This window comes from Biomphalaria glabrata, chromosome 2 (genome assembly GCF_947242115.1).
Source record: "Biomphalaria glabrata chromosome 2, xgBioGlab47.1, whole genome shotgun sequence".
NCBI lineage: Eukaryota > Metazoa > Mollusca > Gastropoda > Planorbidae > Biomphalaria > Biomphalaria glabrata.
In genome coordinates, this window is record NC_074712.1 from 31247424 (window position 1) to 31274152 (window position 26729).

Sequence of the window (26729 nt, forward strand, 5' to 3'; positions counted from 1 at the left end):
GACAGACGGACAGACGGACAGACGGACATTTTGCACAAACCTAATAGCGGCTTTTTCCCCTTACGGGGGCCGCTAAAAAGGTTGTACCAGGTGGGAGAGGCGATACATGCAATCACCTTCCCCCCATGGGACAAACCAATACTTTTTCTTTTTGTATTATAGTTAAGAAATTACAAAAAAAAATCTGTCACTAATATAATTTATACATGCTATAAAATTAAATTCTTATATCAAGTCGCCCCAACCCTATTCTTTAATGCCAAATGCAATCATTAGCAGAAATTATAAAAAGGAGTGAGGATTAATCATTTTCACTCTATCGCCCCCTCCCCTTTCCAGACAGAGTTTATGTAATTTCACATGAATTTATCTTAATTATTTTAAGAAAGACTTTGCTTTGGAAAAGTTTTAATTCAAACGAAATTTTTCAGTATAAGAGTCACGATTGAGATGAGTTCTAAACCCAAATAATTTTTTTCCAATCTCCTTTTTCCAACCTTTACTCAATCTGATATATTTCTAGTTAAATAAGTTTTGGACTATAACTCACAATTTATGCTTGAATATTATTTATCGAGTAATTTTTTTTCGGCGGTGATCCTCAAAGCCTTAATCTAAAGATGTGGGGTATCTTATCTTTTCAAGGAACAAATCGGTTTTATTGGCAATGTATTAAGGGCGTAAAAATTTATATTAGAATATTTTTCAACAGTATTCAAAAGGTCCTTATAATAGGATGAATAATGAGCTGTAGGTCAGGAGAATGCGTTTCTTCAGTGAAGAATGCAAGAAAACGCTTTTCGTGATTGGGCTTTGACCCGAACCCGACTGATGAATAATGAGCTATCAATGTCAAGAGAATGCGTTTCTGCAGTGAAAAATGCCAGAAAACGCTTTTAGCGTCGAGGCTTCGCCCCGAACCTCACTGATGAATAATGAGCTATCAATGTCAAGAGAATGCGTTTCTGCAGTGAAAAATGCAAGAAAACGCTTTTTGCGTCGGGGCTTCTCCGAACCCCACTGGGGAAATCTTACAGCGCTCCCCCAGACCCCCAAGCTTGCAAGAGGAAGGCCTCAACATGACTTTTTTTTATTTTTTCGCTGAAGGTTGAGATATGCTGTACGTTTATGTATGGTTAGGGTTTACTCGGCGTTAGGGTTAGGGTTTGGAAAAAAATCGCCCCCCCCCACTCCAAAGTTCTGGATCCGCTAGCACTTTCACTTCTGTTCTACTTATTGCACTTGTACCAAATCCGCTCACTAGATGAGATGGCACTATTGCCAGACTATGTCGAAGGCAGGACTTAGATGACTTTTTAAGATTTTCTTTTTAAACCTCAACGTTGATGTCGCCTGTTACCAAATTCAATGAAGTAAAATACAGTGGTTCTCAAACTGTGGTACGCGGACCATGAAGGGTCCGCGAGAAGGCCGTAGGGGTCCACAGAAAGATGAAAATTTTATACAATTATAATAACTTCTTCGCTGAAGGCAAATTTAATCGGATCAAATAATGTGAATAATAAACAACTGGTCGCTCACTACTGGTTACTATGTTCTAGTACGAACTATGCTATGACCAACTTGTCGCTCACTACTGGTTACTATGTTCTAGTACGAACTATGCTATGACCAACTTGTCGCTCACTACTGGTTACTATGTTCTAGTACGAACTATGCTATGACCAACTGGTCGCTCACTACTGGTTACTATGTTCTAGTACGAACTATGACCATTGTGGAGGCAGATTGGCCAAACAACAATGAGGAATAGAAGTCCTGGGAGAGAATTACAGTTTGCGCTTGAATAGAAGTCCTGGGAGAGAATTACAGTTTGCGCTTGAATAGAAGTCCTGGGAGAGAATTACAGTTTGCGCTTGAATAGAAGTCCTGGGAGAGAATTACAGTTTGCGCTTGAATAGAAGTCCTGTGATAGAAATACATTTTGCGCTTGAATACTACATTATTTTACAAACGTATTGCTCGTTGTAATAAAACCTCAGCTATAGATGTGGGCCATTCCAAGAAGAAGACAACACGACATGATCACCTTTTAGGATGAAGTCTTACATTTGACAGAAGTACTTCGTGTTAGTCCACACACCCATCTAACCGTTAGCTCATGGACAAATATTGGAAGCGTAAGCAGACATCTGAAGAAGAGTAAGAGTGTAATGGGAATGGTGACAATAAACTGAAACACGATGCCGTAAGAGAGGCCGGAAAGCGTAAGGCGAAATTGCGTAAAAATACTCCTAAATATTTACAATTTGGATTTCTTCCATACAAAGGCAACAGTCACAATGTGTCATATGTCTCCATGCGTTATCGAGCGAAAGTTTGAAATATGCTATTTGGGCATGTCGGGGGTCCGCTAACATCGTATGGCTTGTAAATTGGTCCCTGAGCTGAAAAGGTTTGAGAACCTCTGTCATACGGTAATATAGCCTGACGCTTAGTGACGCCCTTAATTCAAAATTGAAATGCGGTTTGATTTTAAAGAGAAATGCTGCATGCTTTCAATTAGTATAATTAGGCCTACCTACCTGGGCAGCACAGTGTCCAACGATGCGTCACTAACAAAAGAAATAGACAACCGTCTCGCAAGGCCAACAGCGCTTTTGGTCTCTTCAGACTGAGAGTATGTCGGAATAGGTCTTGTACCTAGCAACAAAAATCAATGTTTATAAAGAAATGGTTCTCATCACACTTTTGTAGGGCTCCGATACTTGGGTTCCGTATCGAAGCTGCCCCCCACCCCTCGGTAGGTGCTGTAAAGATCAACTCAGGCGCCACTTCTCCCACACTGGCATAGAGGAAATCAGCTGGCAGCAGATGGCCTTTAAACAAGACAGAGAGCTCTCACGAAGACTGCGGAGCACACATTTGAGACCCAAATAAAGCCATTATTGAAGACAGGCGCAGAAGATGGAAAGAAAACTTAAATAGGCCGCCGGTGGACAACTGCTTTGTCTTCACTAGATGTGAAAGAAAATACAGGTAGCAAGCTCGCAACTGGGTTTGGGTAGTCATGTGAAGCACTGCACTCATCCTTAATATTCAGAATCGAAGACACTCTCGTTATTATTTTATAGACTAAGTTACAAGAAAGTACTCCGTTTATTCAGCGACCATCTTGATATCGAAAATAGAAGAGACCAATGACTTATGTTGTTACGTTTTTAACTAGAGAAATTATGTAAACATCTCTATTTTCACAATTTATTCTCATCAAATTATATTAGTCATTACAGTTGATGCCGAAACACTATAAAAAAAAATCAACCAGGGCTCTGAAAATTAGGCTAACCAAAGAACTAAAGCTCCAGCCACAGATCCAAGATTCTGAACATATATCTAAAGCTCTAACCACAGACCCAAGGCTCTAACCACAGACCCAAGGCTCTAAGCACAGACCCAAGGCTCTAAGCACAGACCCAAGGCTCTAACTACAGACCCAAGGCTCTAACCACAGACCCAAGGCTCTAACCACAGACCCAAGGCTCTAACCACAGACCCAAGGCTCTAACCCAATGTTTCTCAAACTGTGTGCCGCGGCACATTAGTGTGCCGCCGAAGATTTGCAGGTGTGCCGCGGGAGTTTTTAGAACGCCACACGTGCAGCGTTACACAGGTCTGCCTAATATTAAATTTTGATTTTACGTTGCGATGACATCTCCACTTGCAATGACCAGTAGTAGTAGTGGATCTTTCCATTATGACGGAAAGGGGTGTTAGCTATTCAGGCTAAGGAATGGTCCACTACACATATATTATTATAATGAATAAAATGTTGGCCGCCTTAGCAGACGCACAGCAGTTCTCGAATTGGTAACGATAATAATAAGCGATGTGTTTCAAGTAAATTGGTTAGGTGTATGCTAATAATAACAAATTAATAATAAGCCTTATTCATTGTTATCGATGGAGAAATATGTTAGCAAGAATGAAACTGCGAAAGCGTTAAATAAAAAGCAAGGAACCAAACGAAGGTACAAAGAAGATTACACCAGATATGGTTTCATATCTTCTGAACCATTGCCATTCTGTCTGATCTGCAATGCAACTCTGTCGAATGAGACGCTTGTTTCAAGCAAATTGAAGAGACACTTGGAAACTAAATATCCAGCTGTAAAAGCGCAACCGAAGAAATACTTTTGAAAACATCAGGGCTCAACAAAATAAACAAGCTAAGACACTTACGAACTACCTAAAGCTGCCAGAAAAGGGATTGATTTCAAGTTGGATTTTCTATTCATGACGAGATCTGGTGGTTAATGTGACGTTTCTCTCTGATTTATTTGACAAATTAAATTCAAGGACCATCGGAAACCATCATCACTGCATCCTCAAACTGAATCATTTGGTGAAAAATTGTCTTTGTGACAAAGTAAGATCTCGAAAGGAGTCTTCGACTGCTTTCCTACTTACAATGAATGTGCTTCAACTAAAGAAATCACCCCCGAAATTCTGGACACTTTGACACACTTGCAGTCAGCATTGTGGCATTAATTTTCAACAGTTGGAAGTAATGAATATGGATGGGTCAGTTATCCATTTGGAAACAATGAAGCTACAAATTTGACAACTGAAGAAGCAGAGAAGCTAATTGATTTAAAGAAACGATGCCGTTCTTAAGTCAAGTTTTGCCGAGAAAAGCCTGGATGTGTTTTAGATTTCAATCAACAAGTTATATCCTGCAATCAGTTTAAAAGCAATCAAAATAATTCTTCCATTTGCATCTTCATGGTTTTGTGAGTTTGGATTTTGAGCACTGAATGAAATCAAAGTCTAAGAAAAGAGAGAGACTTCTTACAATAGACGATGAAATGTGAGTTTGTTTGTCGACTCTGAAGCCTCGATTAGATCACATTTGCTCTAAAAAAAACAGGCACACCCTTAACATTAAATATATTACTTAAAAACAGGTAGGGCCTAATATTTTTTTTCTTTTTATTATAAAACAACTGTTGCTCTACGTGGTGTGCCGCGAAACTTTTGTAGTTTTTTTTACTGTGCCGCCAGACAAAAAAGTTTGAGAAACACTGCATTCTAACCACAGACCCAAGGCTCTAACCACAGACCCAAGGCTCTAACTACAAACTCTCTAATCCTAAATGCAAGGCTTTTAAAACAGATAAAGGCTCGAATAATAGACCCTAGTATCTAACACAGACAAATGCTCAATTAACAAACTCAAAGCCCTAACAAAAACAATGATTTTAAAAAACAATTCCAATACTCTTCTTAACACAGACCTCCCCTGGACACATTTCTCCAACACAGACCTCCCCTGGACACATTTCTCCAACACAGACCTCTCCTGGACACATTTCTCCAACACAGACCTCCCCTGGACACATTTCTCCAACACAGACCTCCCCTGGACACATTTCTCCAACACAGACCTCCCCTGGACACATTTCTCCAACACAAACAGAACGTGTGAAAATAATTTAATGCACAACTTTTTTTTTTGTTAGCGTTGTTTCCTAGTTGGTCTTGTTTGCACCTAATAGCATTAACTTCCTGTTACAACAAAACATGGCGAACTTATTAAGGGTATCATTACAAATACGCTTTATTTTTGTGTTGGTATTGTTATTTCATTACTTTATGGTACACGATTGTTGTCTTAAATACAATAGAAACTTACAGGCTAAATGATGGAAGAACAAAATAACAGCCATGATTTTAGATACGTCAGACTTAACTACATACAGGAGTTTAATGTTAGATCTAAACTACTTCATTTATACATTACACTAGACAGTTTAAGACTCTAGATCCTAGATTAAGTCCCTTACCTCTACGCCACAAATACTCCAAGTGAACCGGACAAAACTCACCAACTTCAAAAAAAAAAAAAAACTTGAACAATAGAATCGTGAGATTTAAAGCAAACGAAGGGTCACATTGGAATACAGTAATACTGTTAATTAAGTCACTAAATTTAGAGACCGTTCAGAACAAGAGTAGCAATAATCGTAAAACACTTAACCATAAAATACAAAGAAAAGACCTAATAAAATACAAAGAAAAGACCTAATAAAATACAAAGAAAAGACCTAATAAAATACAAAGAAAAGACCTAATAAAATACAAAGAAAAGACCTAATAAAATACTCAGAAAGACACCAAGGCGCATTTCTTATTCCAAATGCTAAGACAAATTTGTACAAGTGATCTTCCCTAGTGCTATGAAAGCATGGAATGGGTTGCCTGAGCTAGCCAGGAAAACCAACCACTTGTCATATTTCAAGTCACTGATTAACATGCATGACTAGATTTACTTAGGACGTGATTATCTTTTCTTTTAAAGTAACGTCTGCAATTTATCACCTTCACCTTTACCTAACCCTTAGTCTCACACAAAATTTTATTTTTCAACCATCTTTCTTCAATCCTCTCTGTCTTTTGCCTTGGATATAACCTTTTTCAATGGCAGGCCCGTCCATTCTTTTTCCTGGTACTGTTACCTGAAGGAAGGTCTTTGCAAGCCCCGAAAACCTTGAAATATGGCCATGTCTCTAATCTTCTCGTTTGTGATGCGGTCTTTAAATGTAACTTATACAGTAAGATACGATCTAGAATATACATTTGAAATAGGTAGACCTAATTAAGTGTATATATTATTCTTTCGTATCACACTCAAGGTTTTATTCCATTACTTGAGCTGAGTTGAGCTGTTTATCAAAACAAATTTATCTAGGATCAATCTAGAATAAATTTAGATTTTTTATCTGGTAAATTTCAGATTCTTCTTCAAAAAGTCAAGTTTATCTCTCAGACCTTGCGATAATGTAAAGGTCATCAGTTTCTGTGGCCCACGGTTAACAAGGATGTCAAGTGGCCAGTACAACGAACAACCGCCTTTACTTTTTTTTCCTATCTTATATCAGGTACCCATTAGAGCTGGGTGGACTCGGAAGCCCACAAAGATCCCGAAATTAAAATTAATTAGTTCTAGCTTCAACAGACGCTAAATTCCTAACATTCACCATAGACCTAGATCTTTAGCCTACCACTTATTTAGAGTCTTAGAGCACACTAAAGTTGCATTGAATATTCTAACAATTTGTCGTGTCCCTATTAGGTAAAGCAGGAAGTTTAGTATTGTTGTGAGCAAGTATGTTTATCTTACTTCTGTATCGTAAACTGCAAGAGCGATTCCAGTGACGTCATCCAAGAATGTCCACCAACACGGGTCCTCGAAGTCCAATCTACTATGGAGGTTACAGCTTCAACACCGGCAAAGTCAGGCAGTTCCAGGTAGTGGATTACACGATGTTTGCCGCCGTCCTAATCTTCTCTGGTGCCATCGGGATGTACCACGCCATCAACGACCGCAAGAAGAAGACGCTGGAGCAGTTCTTCCTGGCCGGCAAGGACATGAACCCTGTGCCCGTCGGCCTTTCCATGCTGGCCAGCTTCATGCCGGCCATCACCTTCCTGGGCTTACCCGCAGAGATTTACACCTACAACATTATGTCCGTTTGGATAGGGTTGAGCTACTTCTTTGTCATGGCAGTGGCTGCTCATGTCTACATGCCCATCTTTTACCACCTCCAGGTGACTAGCTGTTTCCAGGTGAGATGTTTTGTCTTCTTTTAAATGTTTTTAGTGTTACTTGTAATATTACCATAAAAAAATTAAAATGAAGATGCTAATATTCCAAAACCAACTGTTTACGAGCATTCGATTGGACGCTTCTGTTACTATAACTCTGGATTAGTTTAATAATGTGTGTGTAGGAGGGTCTAGTATTAGCAATACTAGAAAGACATATAATTCTACATGGATTAGCCTCGTGTGATCTCATTAAGTTTCAAATTACTACTTCCCTTTTATTTATCATCATTCCTCCATTGACTTTCGTCGTAGGGGGCGCTGTAACGGTTCGAGTAAACAAATCACTCTATTCTACCTGGTCAGCAACTGTTCTTGGTAAAATATCAAGAGAGAGGACGGTCCATTGTTTCACATTGTCCACTCAGCTTTTTTTGGACGACCCTTTTTGTCATGCTCCCTCTACTGTACCTTGAAGAATGCCAGAAAGTCGTGTCTTACAATGATCAAATCAAGCTTTCATCTCTTACCAAACCCAGCTTTCATCTCTTACCAAACCCAGCTTTCATCTCTTACCAAACCCAGCTTTCATCTCTTACCAAACCCAGCTTTCATCTCTTACCAAACCCAGCTTTCATCTCTTACCAAACCCAGCTTTCATCTCTTACCAAACCCAGCTTTCATCTCTTACCAAACCCAGCTTTCATCTCTTACCAAACCCAGCTTTCATCTCTTACCAAACCCAGCTTTCATCTCTTACCAAACCCAGCTTTCATCTCTTCACAGTCTTGAGGAGTTCCTTCCTTATACCAGTCAGAGTGTTGGCTGTAAAAGTACGAACTCATTTGATTTCTTGACCTGTTTTCTGTAACATTTTCTCTCAAAGGCTTGAATTCTTCTTTCAGCATCAGCGTCCAATTTTCACAACCAAGATGGTGTCGCCAACTTTGAAAACATTCTAATGTTACATTATAATCTAACATTCTAATGTTACAGATTTGTTCAGCAGTTTTTCAACCTGCTCTCAGGTTTTTCTATTCTTCTGAAGGGAACTCTTCGGCTTTTTTCGTGAGTCTGCTGAGAATTATTCTTAGCATTATCTTGTAGTATGACCTATCAGACTTACGTTTGGGCTCATTCTTTCGCTATGTTTTTATTCTCCCCATATTGTTTTGGCATCTTGTTATACATGAGTCGCCACACAGTTAAAGTTCTTAAAGGTGTGTTACCCAGGTGACTTGCATACTTTAGGTGATCTTATTGCATACTCAATTTGTGACTAAAGCTGAAGCGTACTTATTTTCATGTGTATTTCTTTGTTGATTGAATTGTATTCTTGTGTTGTTGTTTTTTTCAGTTCTCCTCTTGCAGCACATAAATCAATGATGTCATTTTTGACCCATGGCTTAATTTTCTTTTGTTTTTCCCAAGGAATATAGAGGCTGACTCATTATCAGATAAGTTACAGACAACTCTTGCGAAATGGTTTAGATTTGTAAAAGATGTGACGTCTATTAACTAAAACATTTTAAGCCATTGGTATTGATAGATGTAAATCATCGTCTTTCCACTGCCCCCCCCCCAATCAGATCAAAAAAGGTTAGGGTGCCTTTACTTTCTGTAGCTGCAGCTGACTGTGTAACAGTGTAACGAATTTAACAATATAACTGGTTTAGTGTTTCACTTAATTTAGTACGTTGTAAAGATTATGTCATGTGTGTTGTTACCGGTGATGTTGTTGTAGTGAATCAACATTTATTAATCTTTCATCGGTAGTACCTTGAGAAGCGGTTTAGTCGAGGTGTCAGGTCTGCTGCATCGCTGTGTTTTGTGGTTCATATGGTGAGTTGGTCCTTTTAAGGTTTTTTAATACTTACTAGTATTCATCTCTCTCTCTCTCTCTCTCTCTATCGTTCTCTCTCTCTCTCTCTCTCTCTATCGTTCTCTCTCTCTCTCTCTCTCTCTCTCTATCGTTCTCTCTCTCTCTCTATCGTTCTCTCTCTCTCTCTATCGTTCTCTCTCTCTCTCTCTCTATCGTTCTCTTTCTCTCAAGTATAAATCGAGTTCACTTTTGGCATCACTATTTTGAAGCAATAGTCACATTTCTATCTCCTGTACAGGTTGTCTATATGTCTGTTGTCTTGTATGCTCCTAGTCTCGCGTTAAATGCAGGTATGATTAACGTTTTTGAAATGTACTTTGCTAGATAAATATTTTAAGATCAAATTATTTTTATACTCTTAGGGTACCCTGCAAAACTAGTCTTCAAAAACTGAGACCTAAAATCGAATCCACTTCTAAGCCTGCCAAATGTAGAACTCTTTTTACAATACCTCTATTCTAGTCAATTCTTCATGAAGAAACCTGGGTGGGTGAGCGGATAGCTGTTCTCAAAAATGGCTCTAATGATTTTCCAAGAAATTTAACACTTGATGTATATCGCTGAGAAAAGAATTACTAGCTCGTTGGCCACATGGGGAAAACTCTGGTTTGATCGTAATAATTTTTCAAAGTAAAAAATAAATAAATTTAAATTTGGTCTGACTAGACTAAGAAAAAAACAAGGTTACAAAGGCAATTAAATTTAGACATTTTAATCGAGATTATGTGTAAAATCACTCACTAAATTTTTTAATATCATTTGAATTTAAAGTGCTTGTTAAAATAAAACAAGAACAATAATAAACAAGGTTACAAAGACAGTTTGTGTAGAAACACTAACTCAAAATCAGCCCCCGAAGAGGTCCAGAGAGAGTCTTCACCAGGATTTGAACACGGGACTTCCGATTCCAAGTGCTTTACCCCTCAGCCACAGCATCTCCATATATTCATTTAGAGTACATTTATATTTTTTAAAATAATTATTATTATTAGATCTAAAATTAGATATAGAACTAGATCTTGATCTAGATCTAGAACTACAATATTGATATAGAATCTGAATCTAGATTAGAATTCGTATGATTTTACACGTTCAATCTTAAAATTACTGACCTAGGCCAGTGCTATGATCAGAAATAGTAGGGCTTTTGGTACCGGGTAATGGTGGAGATCTACTATGGCAGACTATGCTGTTTCGTATCCGATTCACTTCTTAATTAGATACTACTGTTTACATAATAAATAACTCTGCACCCCTAAGCTGTCAGAAGATAAGCTATTGCCTTAATAATTAAAATTTTGTTCAAATTATTAATACATTTCTAATATATATATATTATAAATATTTCTAGATCTGGGCTCTATTTAGTTTTATTTAGACTGTCAAGTATATAATGACGATATGTCAAAACTGCGCGCTATAAAAGTAGTTTGTTGTTTTTGAAACTTATAACTAAAATTAAGTTCGTATCAAAAGTTTTTATTAAAAACAACATTTCAATCAGTATTCCATTCAACGAGTTAGTAATAAATGGAACCACTGGTGGATCCAGAACTTTGGAGTGGGGGGGGGCGATTTTTTTCCAAACCCTAACCCTAACGCCCAGTAAACCCTAACCCTATGCATAAACGTGCGTACAGTATATATATATATATATATATTCGATATATGAGAATAAAATAAGACTGTTTCTCAATCTTCGGCGAAAAAAACAGAAAAAAACCAGTCTTTCTCTTGCAAGCTTGGGGGTTTGGGAGAGCGCTGTAAACTTTTTCAGTGGGGTTCGGGGCGAAGCCCCGACGCCCAAAAGCGTTTTCTTGCATTTTTCTCTGCAGAAACGCATTCTTCTGACATCTACAGCTCATTATTTATCAGTGGGGTTCGGGGCGAAGCCCCGACGCCCAAAAGCGTTTTCTTGCATTTTTCACGACTGAAACGCCTTCTCCTGACATCCACAGCTCATTATTAATCAGTGGGGCTCGGGGCGAAGCCCCGACGCCAAAAGCGTTTTCTTGCATTTTTCACTGCTGAAACGCATTCTCCTGACATCTACAGCTCATTACTTATTAGTGGTGTTCGGGGCGAAGCCCCGACGCCAAATGCGTTTTCTTGCATTTTTCACTGCAGAAACGCATCCTTCTGACATCTACAGCTCATTATTTATCAGTGGGGTTCGGGGCGAAGCCCCGACGCCAAAAGCGTTTTCTTGAATTTTTGACGGTTGAAACACATTCTCCTGACATCTACAGCTCATTACTTATTAGTGGTGTTCGGGGCGAAGCCCCGACGCCAAATGCGTTTTCTTGCATTTCTCACTGCAGAAACGCATTCTCCAGACATCTACAGCTTATTATTCATCAGTGAGGTTTGGGGCGCACCCTTGACGCTAAAAGCGTTTTCTGGCATTCTTCACTGCAGTAACGCATTCTCGTGCCCTACAGCTCATTATTCATTCTATTATAAAGTGCCTTTTGAATAATGATAAAAAATATTCTAATATGAATTTATAGTCCCTTAATACATTGCAAATAAAACCGATTTGTTCTTTGAAAAGATTAGATACCCCACATATTTAGATTAAGGTTTTGAGGATCGCGGCCGAAAAAAAAAATTCGATTAATAATATTCAATAGCATTCTAGTACACATCGCGAGTTATAGTCCTAAATTTATTTAACTAGAAAAATATGAGATAGAGTAAAGGTTGGAAAAAGTCGACTAGGAAAACATTATCTGGCTTTTGAACTCATCTCAACCGTGACTGTTATATTGAAAAATTTCGTTTGAATTATAACTTTTCCAAAGCAAAGTCTTTCTTAAAATTGTTATGATAAATTCATGTCAAATTACACAAACTCTGTCTGGAAAGGGCAAGGGCGGTAAAATGAAAACTATTAATTCTCGCTCCTTTTTATAATTTCTGCTATTGATAGCATTTTGCATTAAAGAATAGGGGTTGGGCGACTCGATAGAAGAATTTACTTTATAGCATATATAAATTATATTAGTGACAGATTTTTTTAATTTTGTAATTTCTTACTATAATACAAAAAGAAAAAGTATTGATTTGTCCGATATTCGACTAATTTTGTTCACATACTTTGATTTCTCCATAAAAGCAGCACCGCCCCCCCCCCCCACTCAAAGGGTTTAGATAGGAAGGGCGGTGGAGGTATTCACTCTTCCCCTTCCAATCGGCCAACAGCTGAACGAAATTATATAATGACCGGTTAAAATACCAATAACAAGTTTTAATCATATAGATATTTAATTGATTCTGTTAGCAAGCTGCGATTTCTACAAATAAATAGGACCGCCCCCCCCCACCATAAACTTTCGAGTGGGGGGGGCGGATTGATGCCATCGCCCCTCCCGACCCTACCAAATCGGCCAAAATACTAGAAAGGGGGGGGGGCGAAATAATCTAAAAATAGGTTGAAATATAAATAATTAGTATATATTATTAACATAAGTAATAAATTCACATACAAATTGTGTGAATTCTATACTATAAATCGTCCGCCCACTCCCCCTTGGGGGGGGGGGGGGGGTCGGCCGAGTGGGGGGGGGCGATCGCCCCAACCGCCCCCCTCCCTGGATCCGCCAGTGAATGGAACACATATTTTATTTTGATCCATTGACACTTTGTCCATAGTGTCCTTAGATGCAAATTTGTTTGTACCAAAGCGCGAATCTATGAATGAAGCTTGAGTTGTCAATGAAGAAGTCTGTGATCTTTATAAAAAACGTACCTCCCCTGAAGTTTTTCATTGAAAAGTTGTGTATTTGTTTGAAAAATCTGCTTGCATAGATAATTTTAAAAATTAGAGGGTCACTTTCGGAAAAGAAAAAGTAGCCGTTGCATCAGAACTTTGAATGATCTAAAATATCATGATGTGCGATTTTGATTTTCTCATCTAGTTTCTGAGATCTAAACGGGACGGACGAGCAGACAAACTACACAAAACAAATAGCGTCTTTTTCCCTTTCGGGGGCTGCTAAAAACATGGTATAGTCAGCCATAGTGTTCCGAAATTATACGATAACAGAGTAAATTTAAAGTTCCTGTAATTTTATTGAAAGAATATCTAAGCTTTACTAATATTTTTTTTTACGTAAATGTAATATAGATTACTTCTAGATCTAGAAGGAGATCTAGACCTAGATTAACTCGTAAGTTTTAAATCTGAAGTCTATGTCTAGTATTAGTTCTAGATGTCCATATAATGATAATATCAATAAATGATCACACAAGAATGAAAACCGCAGTCTGAATTGGTAAATACATACTTTGACACATCTGGCGGATGTCTTCTATACGGGCTCGATACCCGGTTTGCACTATTTTTATTTTCATTTTTTTACTTTATTATAATTTAAATAGTCTAATGGTTTTTGTAAGTTGTTTTAAATGTATTTTTAAAATGTTTCCTTGTTTAAAATGTAACAAGAACTCGCTATCTTAGCGAAGGATCATAACAAGTAGAACATTAATAAACGAATTGCGATCAAAGTTGATATCTGACTACTGTATCTATGCATCATCTTTACAAGAGAACTAATATCAAAAGAAAAAATCGCGAAAATTATGTAATTTTATCAGAAATAAAATAAGTTCCAAAAGGGTGAAAGCATAAAATTGATTGCTTATACAAATGTTATAGAAAAAACAGAAAAATTTGAACTAAAGTAAAAACATTATTCATGTTTCCAGTAACAGGATTTACGTTATGGGGATCTGTTCTATCAGTTGGGGCTGTTTCTACAGTCTACACAGCTCTCGTGAGTAGTATCAATTAGACTCTAGACTTGGGTAGATCAATATAATTAATGTTTACTTTGTTAAAACTTTGAACATTTTATAGGTACTGTAAGTTGTGGTTGTGTTGACTTGGCGATTGAGACGATAGTTCTAAAGACGTTTAATATTTTATTACCAATACTCTCAGACTTTCTTTCAAACTTGGTCATTGAGCTTCCTACACAATCACTGTGAGGGACTTTAATTACAAAATAATGTATTGTAAGAAGCTAACTATTCAAAGTCCTTTTTTAAAGAACAAAGCCTATCTAAGGGAAATAACTTCGCACTCATAACTATACATCACAATACTTTAGAAATTATTTCCTTTATTCGTTATCAAATAATATAATTAATTACAAATAATTTATTGATTAATCGGCTAATTTTAAAAATGTATTAATGTTTTGTTAGATAAAATAAATAATTGTTTAAATTTTCAACATGATACGAGAATGGGTGTGAATTTTTTACTTTTTTGTGGAGGTGTGGCAGGAGGATCTATAAATAGATCGGTTGCTAAGGTTGATGATTACAGAAGTTGAAAAACACCTTTTTTTACAAAGCTTCTATCAACTCTCTCTGTCTGTTTGGTCAAAGGTTTGTACACGTTATTTCTCCGACATCCAATCTCGGATCAAGCTGAGGTCAAGCCCCCCCCCCCCCCGGGCCCCAAAACAATGGAAAATTTCTAGCTACGCCCCTGATTGTTTGTCTGTGTAAGTTTGGAGAAACTAACTTAGATTACGACTCATAGATAAATGTGCAATTGTTCCTTCGTCAGGGTGGCATGAAAGCAGTTCTGTGGACAGATACATTCCAGGTCTTTGTCATCTTGTCAAGTTTGATTGTTTTGCTTATGAAGGGACAGCATGCTGTTGGCGGTGTCATGGCAGCGTGGGGGTCTATAGAGAGGACAGACAGAGCTGAATATTTAGAGTAAGTAAGTGGATCTAGTTTTGGCATTGTTAAAAGATGTTAGTGAAAAGATAGATAGATAGATAGATAGATAGATAGATAGATAGATAGATAGATAGATAGATAGATAGATAGATAGATAGATAGATAGATAGATAGATAGATAGATAGATAGATAGATAGAACACTAAAATACTTAATATTCTCCAGACTTGGCCTATATCCGTCTGTCAGGCACAGCGTGTGGTCACTGGTCATAGGAGGTCTCTTCTCCTGGCTTCCTATTTTCGGAGTGAACCAGGTGATGGTTCAGAGGGCTGTCACCTGTCCGACATTATGTAAAGCAAAAATGTATGTAGCAATTGAAACATATAATATAGTTCATGTTTCCTCCCATTAAAACACAACATATTAGTTAACCAATGTTAAGTGTTTTACTTGTAATGTAGTTGGTACACCCAGGACAAAGAATGTGTAGCAACTGCTTTGAAACAACGAGTAAGGTCATTTCAAACTCAATTATTTTTGTGATCTTATATAACAGCAGATCAAGTGGAGAAAAAAACGTCATCATACAAAAAGTTCAATTTATTACATTATTAATGATACATCTTTTGAAAATCATTGCAAAGAAATTATTAAAATAACACTTCTACAAAATTTATAGAGAAATTTGAAAAAAAAAATAAATTAGAATCCTGCTTAAGCAAAAAAAAATTATTATTGTTATGACTGATGAATAAAACACACTACTGGAAATTACAAATTAAACATTGAAAAGATCTGAAGCCTTCACTACTATACACGATTAAATTTGTCTTAAAGAGAAGATATGACTTTAATCAAATAACCTCATCCAGAGAGAATATACTAAATAGTCCAATTACAAAAACTGTTGGAGAGTCAATACTACATAGCCTAACTACTAGAATGGTTGCAGTCTATACTAGATTGTCTACAAGCACAAGAAGCATTATGGTATTGGTTTCTACGAACCAAGAGCCTTGATAGAAAGATGAATTAACCAGGATATTATACATTCTTAAGAATATCAATGGTGAGACCAGTGTTGGTGAGGCCAGTGTTGGTGAGACCAGTGTTGGTGAGGCTAGTGTTGGTGAGGCTAGTGTTGGTGAGACCAGTGTTGGTGACACCAGTGTTGGTGAGACCAGTGTTGGTGAGGCTAGTGTTGGTGAGACCAGTGTTGGTGAGACCAGTGTTGGTGAGACCAGTGTTGGTGAGACAAGTGTTGTTGAGACCAGTGTTGGTGAGGCTAGTGTTGGTGAGACCAGTGTTGGTGAGACCAGTGTTGGTGAGACCAGTGTTGGTGACACCAGTGTTGGTGAGACCAGTGTTGGTGAGGCTAGTGTTGGTGAGAGCAGTGTTGGTGAGACCAGTGTTGGTGAGGCTAGTGTTGGTTAGACCAGTGTTGGTGAGACCAGTGTTGGTGAGACCAGTGTTGGTTAGACCAGTGTTGGTGAGGCTAGTGTTGGTTAGACCAGTGTTGGTTAGACCAGTGTTGGTGAGGCTAGTGTTGGTTAGACCAGTGTTGGTTAGACCAGTGTTGGTGAGACCAGTGTTGGTTAGACCAGTGTTGGTGAGACCAGTGTTGGTGAGGCTAGTGTTGGTTAGACCAGTGTTGGTTAGACCAGTGTTGGTGAGACCAGTGTTAGTGAGACCAGTGTTGGTGAGGCTAGTGATGGTTAGACCAGTGTTGGTTAGGCCAGTGTTGGTGAGACCAGTGTTAGTGAGACCACTATTGGTGATACAAGTATTAATTGCACCAGTGTTAGTTAGATACGTTTTTCTCGATCTTCTAATAACGCCCCTTACGGTAACACACTACATTCACGCCCCTGTTAGTCAGTTGGTTGAAGGAGCACTGTAAGTCCCCAGCGGTATTCCCACGCCAAAGCAATGAGAGCTGCAGAAGTGCATTTTCTTGGAGTTTACAGCGCACTGAGCAACCTAGTGCAAACAAAAAAAAAAAAGCGGGATAAATTAGGTAAAAAAAAAAAGGGGAGTGTGACCATCAAAGCTCTTGCGCCAGTACGTCTGTATTGAGCGTGATCGTCGTGAGAGATCATCTTCGTGTTACTCATTTAGACGTCTTATAGAGGGCGCTTGTTTTGTTCACGTGAACAGAACGCCCACACTGTGACGAGATCTGTACGTTGTGATGTCTGAAAGACTGACTCTAGAATCGCATGACGTATTAAAATATTTCCTTCTATAGAACGTTTGGACTCGATCTTCTTGTCAAATGTTTGTCAAATATTTGACATGTTTCGGATGTTACTTCAGAGTTGAAGATAATTTACTTCCTAGTTTAAACCTCCCGCAGGACGACGGGGGATGGGAGTTTGCAGGGTTTGAACCCGGAATCATCGATATGTCCGAACGACAGTCCAGCGCGCAAACCGCACGACCAGGCAGCCATCCTGTTGCTGATACACCTCTGGAAAGTAGTGTGCTAGATTTCTTAATTATATAAATTACTTTTTAAAACCTTACAGTTTGAGAGGCGCTGGGCTAGACTACAATTAGTAAAGCAAAACTTTTCAATATACAGCTATTTGTGTTCAGAGCACGTGATGTGTCAAGCAGTATTTTATAATCCAACCGGTAACAAGGCTGTTGTACAGCCAGTACAATGACCTACAGTCTTTACTTACTCGTCACGATGGTTGCAGTTTGGATTTCAAATCACATATTAATAGCAAGGCATCCACCAGGTCCTGAGAAATTCTAAAAATAAATCTATTTGATGGCCTACGTTGTGAAATATCCCTACACTGGGTGCGATAGGCTTATTTTTTTTCAAAGCTTCTATCAACTCACTCTGTCTGTCCGTCTGTCTGGTACAAATTATGTCCAAGTTATTTCTCCCACTTCTCATTGTCGGATCAAGTTGAATCTTTGCACAATTATTCATTGTCTATGTCAACGCATGAATCAACCAAAAAAAATAATTTTATTAATTATTGGTAATTAATTATTTAAAAAAAAAGAAAATATTAAGATACTGGTATAATCGTGCATTTTTTTCCTTTTATAAGTTTTTATTTTCAAAGTATTTTTTTTCTATTTTGCTTGTAACTATTTACTATAGTGTGTGTGTGTGTGTGTCTTTTAGAGCGATGTGGGTGAACCTGCCGGGCATGAGCCTCATTCTTTACCTCTGCTGGTTGATTGGTTTCTTCATGTCGGCATTCTACGAGAACTGTGATCCGATCTTAGCTGGATTAGCCAAGTACCCTGGACAAGTGGGTCTCTTTAGATTCTCATCATCAATTACTTTTAAATAGGATGGTCTTTTTATTAGTTTTTTGGGGGGAGAGAGGAAGGGGGTTAAAGTCAGACTAGGTGTTACATTACTTTGCCCAGCGCATACGTCAAGAAATTGGTTCATCAAATTAGTATAATTCAAATAGTTCGTCAAATTAGGATCATCCTATTAGTTTAATCAGAGCCATCAAATTGGTTCTTCAGATAAGGTTCTTCAAATTTGGATATCAGATGAGGATCGTCAAATGAGATCATAGAATTACCTCATTAGATTAAGGCCAGTATCATCAGGTTAGGGTCATCCAATTAAATAATCAGGTTAAGGTCATCCAATCAGATCGACGGATTGAACAACAAGACTAGGATTTGAGTTTTAACGAAAGAAAACACAGAAACAACCCAATTGTTTTAGGACACCCAATAGAGGAGTGTGACAAGGTTGCATTCTCTCTCCAGCTCTTTTTAACATATTTCTAGAGTATAATATGATGGAAACTCTAAAAGGAATTTCTCCTAACTTGACCATAAATGGGCGGCCTATTTCCAATCTCAGGTAAGCAGATGATATATGTATATATGCTAAGTCCCTCGGGACTTAATTTGCGTATCACTGTCGATATAGTCACTGAGAGTGTTTTGGAAACAATTAAACGAAATAATAATGCTATAAGAAAGCGAATGCGTGAATTTAAAAAATAGTATGAATGGAGCTATCAAAATAGTTAATCGACCTAGATCTAAATCTATTTTTTTAAATAAAAACATTTGCTTGTAGGTCTACATATATTAGATTAAAATATGAAATGAATAGACTTTATTTTGTATGTTCATGTGTTAAAGTATAAAGTAGTTATATCATCTTGAGTTAGAGATAGCCTAGATCTAAACTAATCTAGAGTTAAATATTGGCTTGGATAGAGTTCTTTCTGCTCGTGTGTGAGGCTTCGCTCTGCGCATGCATCTTATCTTATATAATACAGACGTTACTTCAAAAAAGAAGATGATTACGTCCTACGCGTCATGCATTTAGTCATGCATAACCTTTGCATGACCTTTTTTATTAGATGTACGGAATCATGAATGGAACTATTAAAATGTATGTCAATTCGGCTTAGCAGCTATAGCGAACGAATGTATAAAAATGCTTTAGAAAAACAAATTTGAATGTTAATTTGATTAAAATATGAAATGAATAGACTATAATTAGTATGCTTATATGTTAAAGTATAAAACTATCTTTGCGAAGAGAAGTTCTAACATCTTATAGTTTAGACCTAGGAATAGATAGATGTGTAACATTTCGGTCTTGTCTAATGTAAAAATGTAAGTCAGGACTAAAATTCGCAGATATAAGGAACGAATTTATGTAAAAATGCTTTTGCAAGACAAATTTGAAAATTAATTTTATTAAATAATGAAATCAATAGATTATATTTTGTAATTTTCATGTGTCAAAGTAAAAAACTATATGTGCAAAGTGTAGTTCTTAAAACTAGATCTAGATCCTTTCGATCTTTTCTCATGTAAACTTTGGTAAACATGGCCTAGATTTATAAGATACTAATACTTTCATAGAGTTGGGCAACTTTTTTTTTGAGGGTCTTAAGTTTGTTTTAGGGCTACTATACATACGTTACCGTTCCAGTTGGCACCCAACGAACATTTCTGTCAAGTTTTAAGAAGATTGCTCAAACGGTTTTGATTTCTATGCAGGACATACATAAATACATACATATATACTTACAATTTAGAAATGGCGACTCTTGTTGATTTGTTCCTGGGATAAATATATTGTTTATTTTGATCATTACTCCCTCTTCCACATAGTATTCTGGCAGGAAACCCCAACCTCTCCATTTTTTCCACTTCCAGTTAAACAGTCAGATTTTTTAATAAATATAAATCAATCTTAATTTAATGCAGCAGTTATTTAGTTCCACACCACCCTTGTCCAGACTAATTCACGGCATTGATACAAAAAAATTACCCACAAGATAAATGTGAAATCGATTTCATTGGACTTGTGTGTTGCAGATCGTCCCACTGTTCGTAATGGATGTCCTCAGTGATATTGTGCTGCTCCCTGGTCTGTTTGTAGCAGGTCTTTTTAGTTGCTCACTCAGGTTAGTCAGAGGTGTGTACAGCTACACAAGTGAGTCTCTTCATCAACGCTTCGAACACTAGTCAAATATCTCTTTTGTTTTTTAAATTATTATTTATTTATTAAAATACATCTTCCTGATATAAGCTAATAATTTCATTCTGTCATTTTTTGTAAGTTAAGGGGGCAAATATACCTCATTTCAGACTCTTTCATAGCTATGAGAGAGATATTGTAAAGCAACATGTGTTTGAACTGTTAACAAGGATGACATGTAGCCAACCGAGACCATTCGTTAATGAAGAACTCAACACTGACCTGCAACGTCACAACCTGTAAGCGATGGAGACCAATAGCTAGTTGCCATTTCGTACTGACCTGTGACGTGCAAATTAGCTATTGGTCTAAACTTCCCACAGGCTGTGACGTTGCGGGTCAGAGTTAAGACTTTCCATAACGAATGGTCTCGAGCCAACACAACAATCTTTACCTCCACAATGTAACTCATTAGAGTGTACTGTTAACAAGGGTGTCATGTAGCCAACACAACAATCTTTACATCCACAATGTAACTCATTAGAGTGTACTGTAAACCAGGGTTTAATGTAGCCAACACAACAATCTTTACCTCCACAATGTAACTCATTAGAGTGAACTGTTAACCAGGGTTTAATGTAGCCAACACAACAATCTTTACCTCCACAATGTAACTCATTAGAGTGTACTGTTAACAAGGGTGTCATGTAGCCAACACAACAATCTTTACCTCCACAATGTAACTCATTAGAGTGAACTGTTAACAAGGGTGTCATGTAGCCAACACAACAATCTTTACATCCACAATGTAACTCGTTAGAGTGAACTGTTAACCAGGGTTTAATGTAGCCAACACAACAATCTTTACCTCCACAATGTAACTCGTTAGAGTGAACTGTTAACCAGGGTTTAATGTAGCCAACACAACAATCTTTACATCCACAATGTAACTCGTTAGAGTGAACTGTTAACCAGGGTTTAATGTAGCCAACACAACAATCTTTACCTCCACAATGTAACTCATTAGAGTGTACTGTAAACCAGGGTGTCATGTAGCCAACACAACAATCTTTACCTCCACAATGTAACTCATTAGAGTGTACTGTAAACCAGGGTGTCATGTAGCCAACACAACAATCTTTACCTCCACAATGTAACTCGTTAGAGTGAACTGTTAACCAGGGTTTAATGTAGCCAACACAACAATCTTTACCTCCACAATGTAACTCGTTAGAGTGAACTGTTAACCAGGGTGTTATGTAGCCAACACAACAATCTTTACCTCCACAATGTAACTCGTTAGAGTGAACTGTTAACAAGGGTGTCATGTAGCCAAAACAACAATCTTTACCTCCACAATGTAACTCGTTAGAGTGAACTGTTAACCAGGGTTTAATGTAGCCAACACAACAATCTTTACCTCCACAATGTAACTCGTTAGAGTGAACTGTTAACCAGGGTTTAATGTAGCCAACACAACAATCTTTACCTCCACAATGTAACTCGTTAGAGTGAACTGTTAACCAGGGTTTAATGTAGCCAACACAACAATCTTTACCTCCACAATGTAACTCGTTAGAGTGAACTGTTAACCAGGGTTTAATGTAGCCAACACAACAATCTTTACCTCCACAATGTAACTCGTTAGAGTGAACTGTTAACCAGGGTTTAATGTAGCCAACACAACAATCTTTACCTCCACAATGTAACTCGTTAGAGTGAACTGTTAACCAGGGTTTAATGTAGCCAACACAACAATCTTTACCTCCACAATGTAACTCATTAGAGTGTACTGTTAACAAGGGTGTCATGTAGCCAACACAACAATCTTTACCTCCACAATGTAACTCGTTAGAGTGAACTGTTAACCAGGGTTTAATGTAGCCAACACAACAATCTTTTCCTCCACAATGTAACTCATTAGAGTTGGGTGGACACTGGGTAGTGCTAAATCCCAAATCAAATCCCAGTCAGGATTCAAACTAGACACTCCTCGGCACAGAAGCCAAGCGTTTTACCACTCGACTACCACGAAGCTAATTTCCTGAAACTTAAAAATTGCATTACCTTTGTTTCTCGGACTTCGGTTTCTGTGTATAAAAATGCAAGGGAGATAATGCCAATAAAGTTGGACGAGTATGAGATGAATATAATTCAATCCCTTTACTGTAGTGCCACACGCAAATATTGTGACACAAGTTACACAAGTTATCTATATTATAAAGTAGAATGTGTGGTGTATGTATGTATGTATGGATGTATGTTACTTATAGACATCAAAACCGCCGCTTGACCAATCTTGATAAAACTAGGCAGGAATGTTCCTGGGGTACTAACTTAGACCGTAGTGTATGTATTGTAGCCCTAAAACAAACTTAAGACCCTCAAAAAAAATAAAGTTGTCCGACTCTATTACAGCTATAGTATTTTATGGATCTAGGCCATGTCTACAATGTTGACATGAGAAAAGATAGAAAGGATTTAGACCTAGATCTAATTTTAAGAAATACACTTCGCGCAGATAGTTTTTTACTTTGACACATGAAAATACAAAAGAAGATCCATTGATTTCATTATATAATAAAATTAACCTTCAATTTTGTGTTTCAAAAGCATTTTTTACATTAATTAGTTCCTTATATCTGTGATTACAGATTTCCTGACGAACATTCTTTCATTAGACAATTCCGTAATGAATCGCGTACTAAATATTAATTCGTTTAATTGTTTACTTTATAATCCCATCCCTAGATCTAAAACTCTAATTCAACTCTAAGATGATAAAACTTCTCTTCGAACAGATAGTTTTATACTTTAACACATAAACATATTAATTAAAGTCCATTCATTTCATATTTTGATCAAATAAACATTCAAATTTGGTTTTCTAAAGCTACATACACTTACGAAAGCTGCGAAGCCGAGTTGAGATAGGCCTAGATCTATATTCATTCATGAATCGCGTACTAAACATTATTTCGTTTAATTTTTCACTTTATAATCCCATTCATTTAACAAAGCTATCGCTCTTTTCGCTTTTAATAGATAGGAATGTATCGACTTCGGGTAAACCCATTTTCTCAAAACTAATTTTATTTTCGTAGCGAAAGAGAAATAACGTGAAAGGATCATTAGCTACGTTTAACATACATCTAAATCCAATCCACTAGATTACCCAAAAGCATTTTTTACATAAATTAGTTCCTGATATCTGTGACTACAGATTTCCTGGCGAACATTATTTCATTAGACATTACCTAATGGTTACACATTAACACATCTCTCTACTGAGTCTATTCCTAGCTAGGCCTAGGTCTAAAACTCTTATTGAACTCTAAGATGATAAAACTTCTCTTCGCAAAGATAGTTTTATGCTTTAACACATAAACATACTAATTATTGTCCATTCATTTCATATTTTAATCAATTAACATTCAAATTTGTTTTTCTAAAGCATTTTTAATATATTCGTTCGCTGTTCGCTAAAGCTGCGTAGCCGTGTTGAGATAGGCCTATATTCATTCATGAAAAAAAGTTCACGCATGCGCAGCACAGAATGAACTCAATAGTCTATTAAAGCTCTAGATTAGTGTAGATTTAGATCTATGTCTACCTCAAGATCTACTTTATACTTTATACACATGAACATACAAAATTTAGTCTATTCATCTCAAATTTTAATCAAATATATGTAGGCCTACATTTTTTTTAAAAATGGATTTAAGCCAATTAGCTATTCTGATTTGATAGCTTCATTCACACTATTTTTACATTGACACATTCGCTTTACTTATTACATTATTATTTCGTTTAATTGTTTACTCTCACTCTCAGTTACTATATCGACAGTAATGCGCAAATAAAGACCCGCGGGTCGCGGGTAACATATGTCTAGTACAACTATAAACTTTTGTTGACAGTCCGAATAATTGGTTCATTTTCAGCACGATGTCATCAGGTCTAAACTCTGTGGCTGCCTGTCTGATGGAAGATCTGGTCAAGGCTTACTTTGTCAAGGATATCAGCGACTCCAAGGCCAGGTTTCTATCCCAACTACTAGGTGCGTTCATTGTCTAAATAGAACAAGAAGACATTCTATTGTAAATAATACCGTATTTGGAACATTCTATTATAAATAATGCCGTATTTGGAACATTATATTGTAAATAATGCCGTTTTGGAACATTCTAATGTAAAAAATGCCTTATTTGGAACATTCTATTGTAAATAATACCGTATTTGGAACTTCCAAACCTTGCGGTCTATAGGTCAGATGATGTAAAAGTCGCATCTGTTTTTATGGCTGACGGTTAACGGAAGTGTCATGTGGCCAGCACAACGACCAACCGCCTTTACTCTTCCCCAACTAATATCAGGTACATATCGGGGGAGTTGGGTGGACTCAGGGCGTCCTAACAATCCCGAAATTCAAAATCCCATCAATAATATATTTAAGTATCAGAGAGGAAGGGAGAAAGACGGTCGACAGATCATCGTGTGGTTGGCGAATGTAATATATTCATTTATATTCATTTTCATATTTATTTATTACAATAACTCTACAATAACTCTACGGTACAAAAACTCGTTCGTACCTCACTCGGTCAGACTCTATCACCGCTACTCATTGATCAGGGAACATGAAAAGCATCAAGATACCTGTGTGTAGTCGCTGAATGAACTCTTTATGTTGTGTCTGTTGTATTTATGTGTATTTTTCTGTTGTGTTGTCTTTATATGAGAAAAGAGTCCTTGTAATCACAACAAATTTCCGTAAGGATCAATAAAGCAGTCTTAGTCTTAGCCTAACTCTATTCAAATCAGAAGTTATTCAGAACTTCATAGAGCCTGGAACCATCCAGAAATCAACATGGACAGCCGATCTCAAAAAAAGCTTTAACGATTTTCCTAGAATTTTAACAGTTAATATATATATATAGCTGAGACAAGAATGACCAGCTCGTTGGCCACACGGAGAAAACTTTTGTCTGACCGTTATCATTTTGGAAGTAAAAAAAAAAAAAAAAAAATTTAAATTTGGCTTGTGACTTAGATATAGGTCTTGGTCCAACATCAGTTTTTGAAACGGACTAAATGGGGTACTGTCTTTTGAAAAAAAAAAGTATTTAAAAATATTTTTCTTGTTTAGTATGTATATATTATTATAAGGGGAAAAAAGCCATTAACAAAAGAATGTTCTCAAACGTTTCTGACTTGGTCTCAGCTCTTCTTCTAGGAGCAGCGTGCCTAGCTATGACATTCGTCGTCGCTCATCTTGGAGGAATCCTGCAGGTAATTGGTTCGGATTTCATGAATACATGGAAGATCATCTCAAAAAAACAACAACAACAGTTAATGTATATCGCTGAGACAAGAATTACTTGCTGTTTGGCCACACTCCAGTTTTACCGTTATAATGGGTAGCATCGTACTTTCGAGGAGCTCTTGGTGTCATAATCAAGAGTTTGAAACCCGGTTTGAACTACAAAAAAATGTTTATTAATTATTTTTTTTTTGTGGTTATTTTAAGTTGTAGAATGGAAATTCTGTCATTTTTTTTAAATTATTTCTTTCTATTATTTTTCTTGTTTTCTTTTGACAAGCACTTTAAATTCAAATAATATTCGAAATTTAGTGAGTGATTTTACATGTAATCTTGATTCAAATGTCTAAGTTTAATTTTATTAACAATTTACTTATTCCTATTTAGCGGCCTCCCAAAAGGAGAATAGCCTCTTTTAGTTTTGTGCGGTCTGTCTGTCCATCAGTCTCATTTAGATCACACTTTAGGGGGCTGATTTCGAGTTTGTGTTTCCACACAAACAATCTTTGTAACCTTGTTTATTAGTAATTTTTTCTTTGCAATTCTTATATTATTAGAAAAATGTATTGTTGTTTCAAATTTTATAGTGAACTATCGGCCAATCACTTCTCAATGGAATTTTTTTTATCAAGAGTTTTTTTTTCAATTTACTCTGTCTGTCTGTCTGTCTGGGAGGATTCTTTAACACGTCTCCATTCTCAGATCAAGTTGAAATTTTGCACAATTATTCATTGTCATTGAATACTCATGAATCAATCAAACAATTAACCAATGAGTTAATTAATTTGTGGTAATTAATATTGTTTTAAATT

General features: G+C 37.0%; 1 protein-coding gene across 2 annotated transcripts in view; it reads left to right on the top strand.

Annotated features, from left to right (window-relative positions):
- The first annotated feature begins 5094 nt into the window (after window positions 1-5094).
- LOC106059938 (sodium-coupled monocarboxylate transporter 1-like) overlaps window positions 5095-26729 on the top strand; it is a 36443-nt gene continuing 14808 nt past the window's right edge. Inside the window, exons 1-11 of one of the 2 annotated variants that reach the window (XM_056020050.1) lie at window positions 5095-5562; window positions 7097-7590; window positions 9346-9411; window positions 9690-9741; window positions 14165-14232; window positions 15036-15190; window positions 15380-15520; window positions 18306-18435; window positions 20492-20580; window positions 24539-24654; window positions 25819-25886. In XM_056020050.1, the coding sequence (XP_055876025.1) occupies window positions 7192-7590; window positions 9346-9411; window positions 9690-9741; window positions 14165-14232; window positions 15036-15190; window positions 15380-15520; window positions 18306-18435; window positions 20492-20580; window positions 24539-24654; window positions 25819-25886 (1284 nt within the window). In that variant the 5' untranslated portion in view covers window positions 5095-5562; window positions 7097-7191. The remainder of the gene's footprint in view (window positions 5563-7096; window positions 7591-9345; window positions 9412-9689; window positions 9742-14164; window positions 14233-15035; window positions 15191-15379; window positions 15521-18305; window positions 18436-20491; window positions 20581-24538; window positions 24655-25818; window positions 25887-26729) is intronic. The other variant, XM_013217647.2, reaches the window with a different exon arrangement.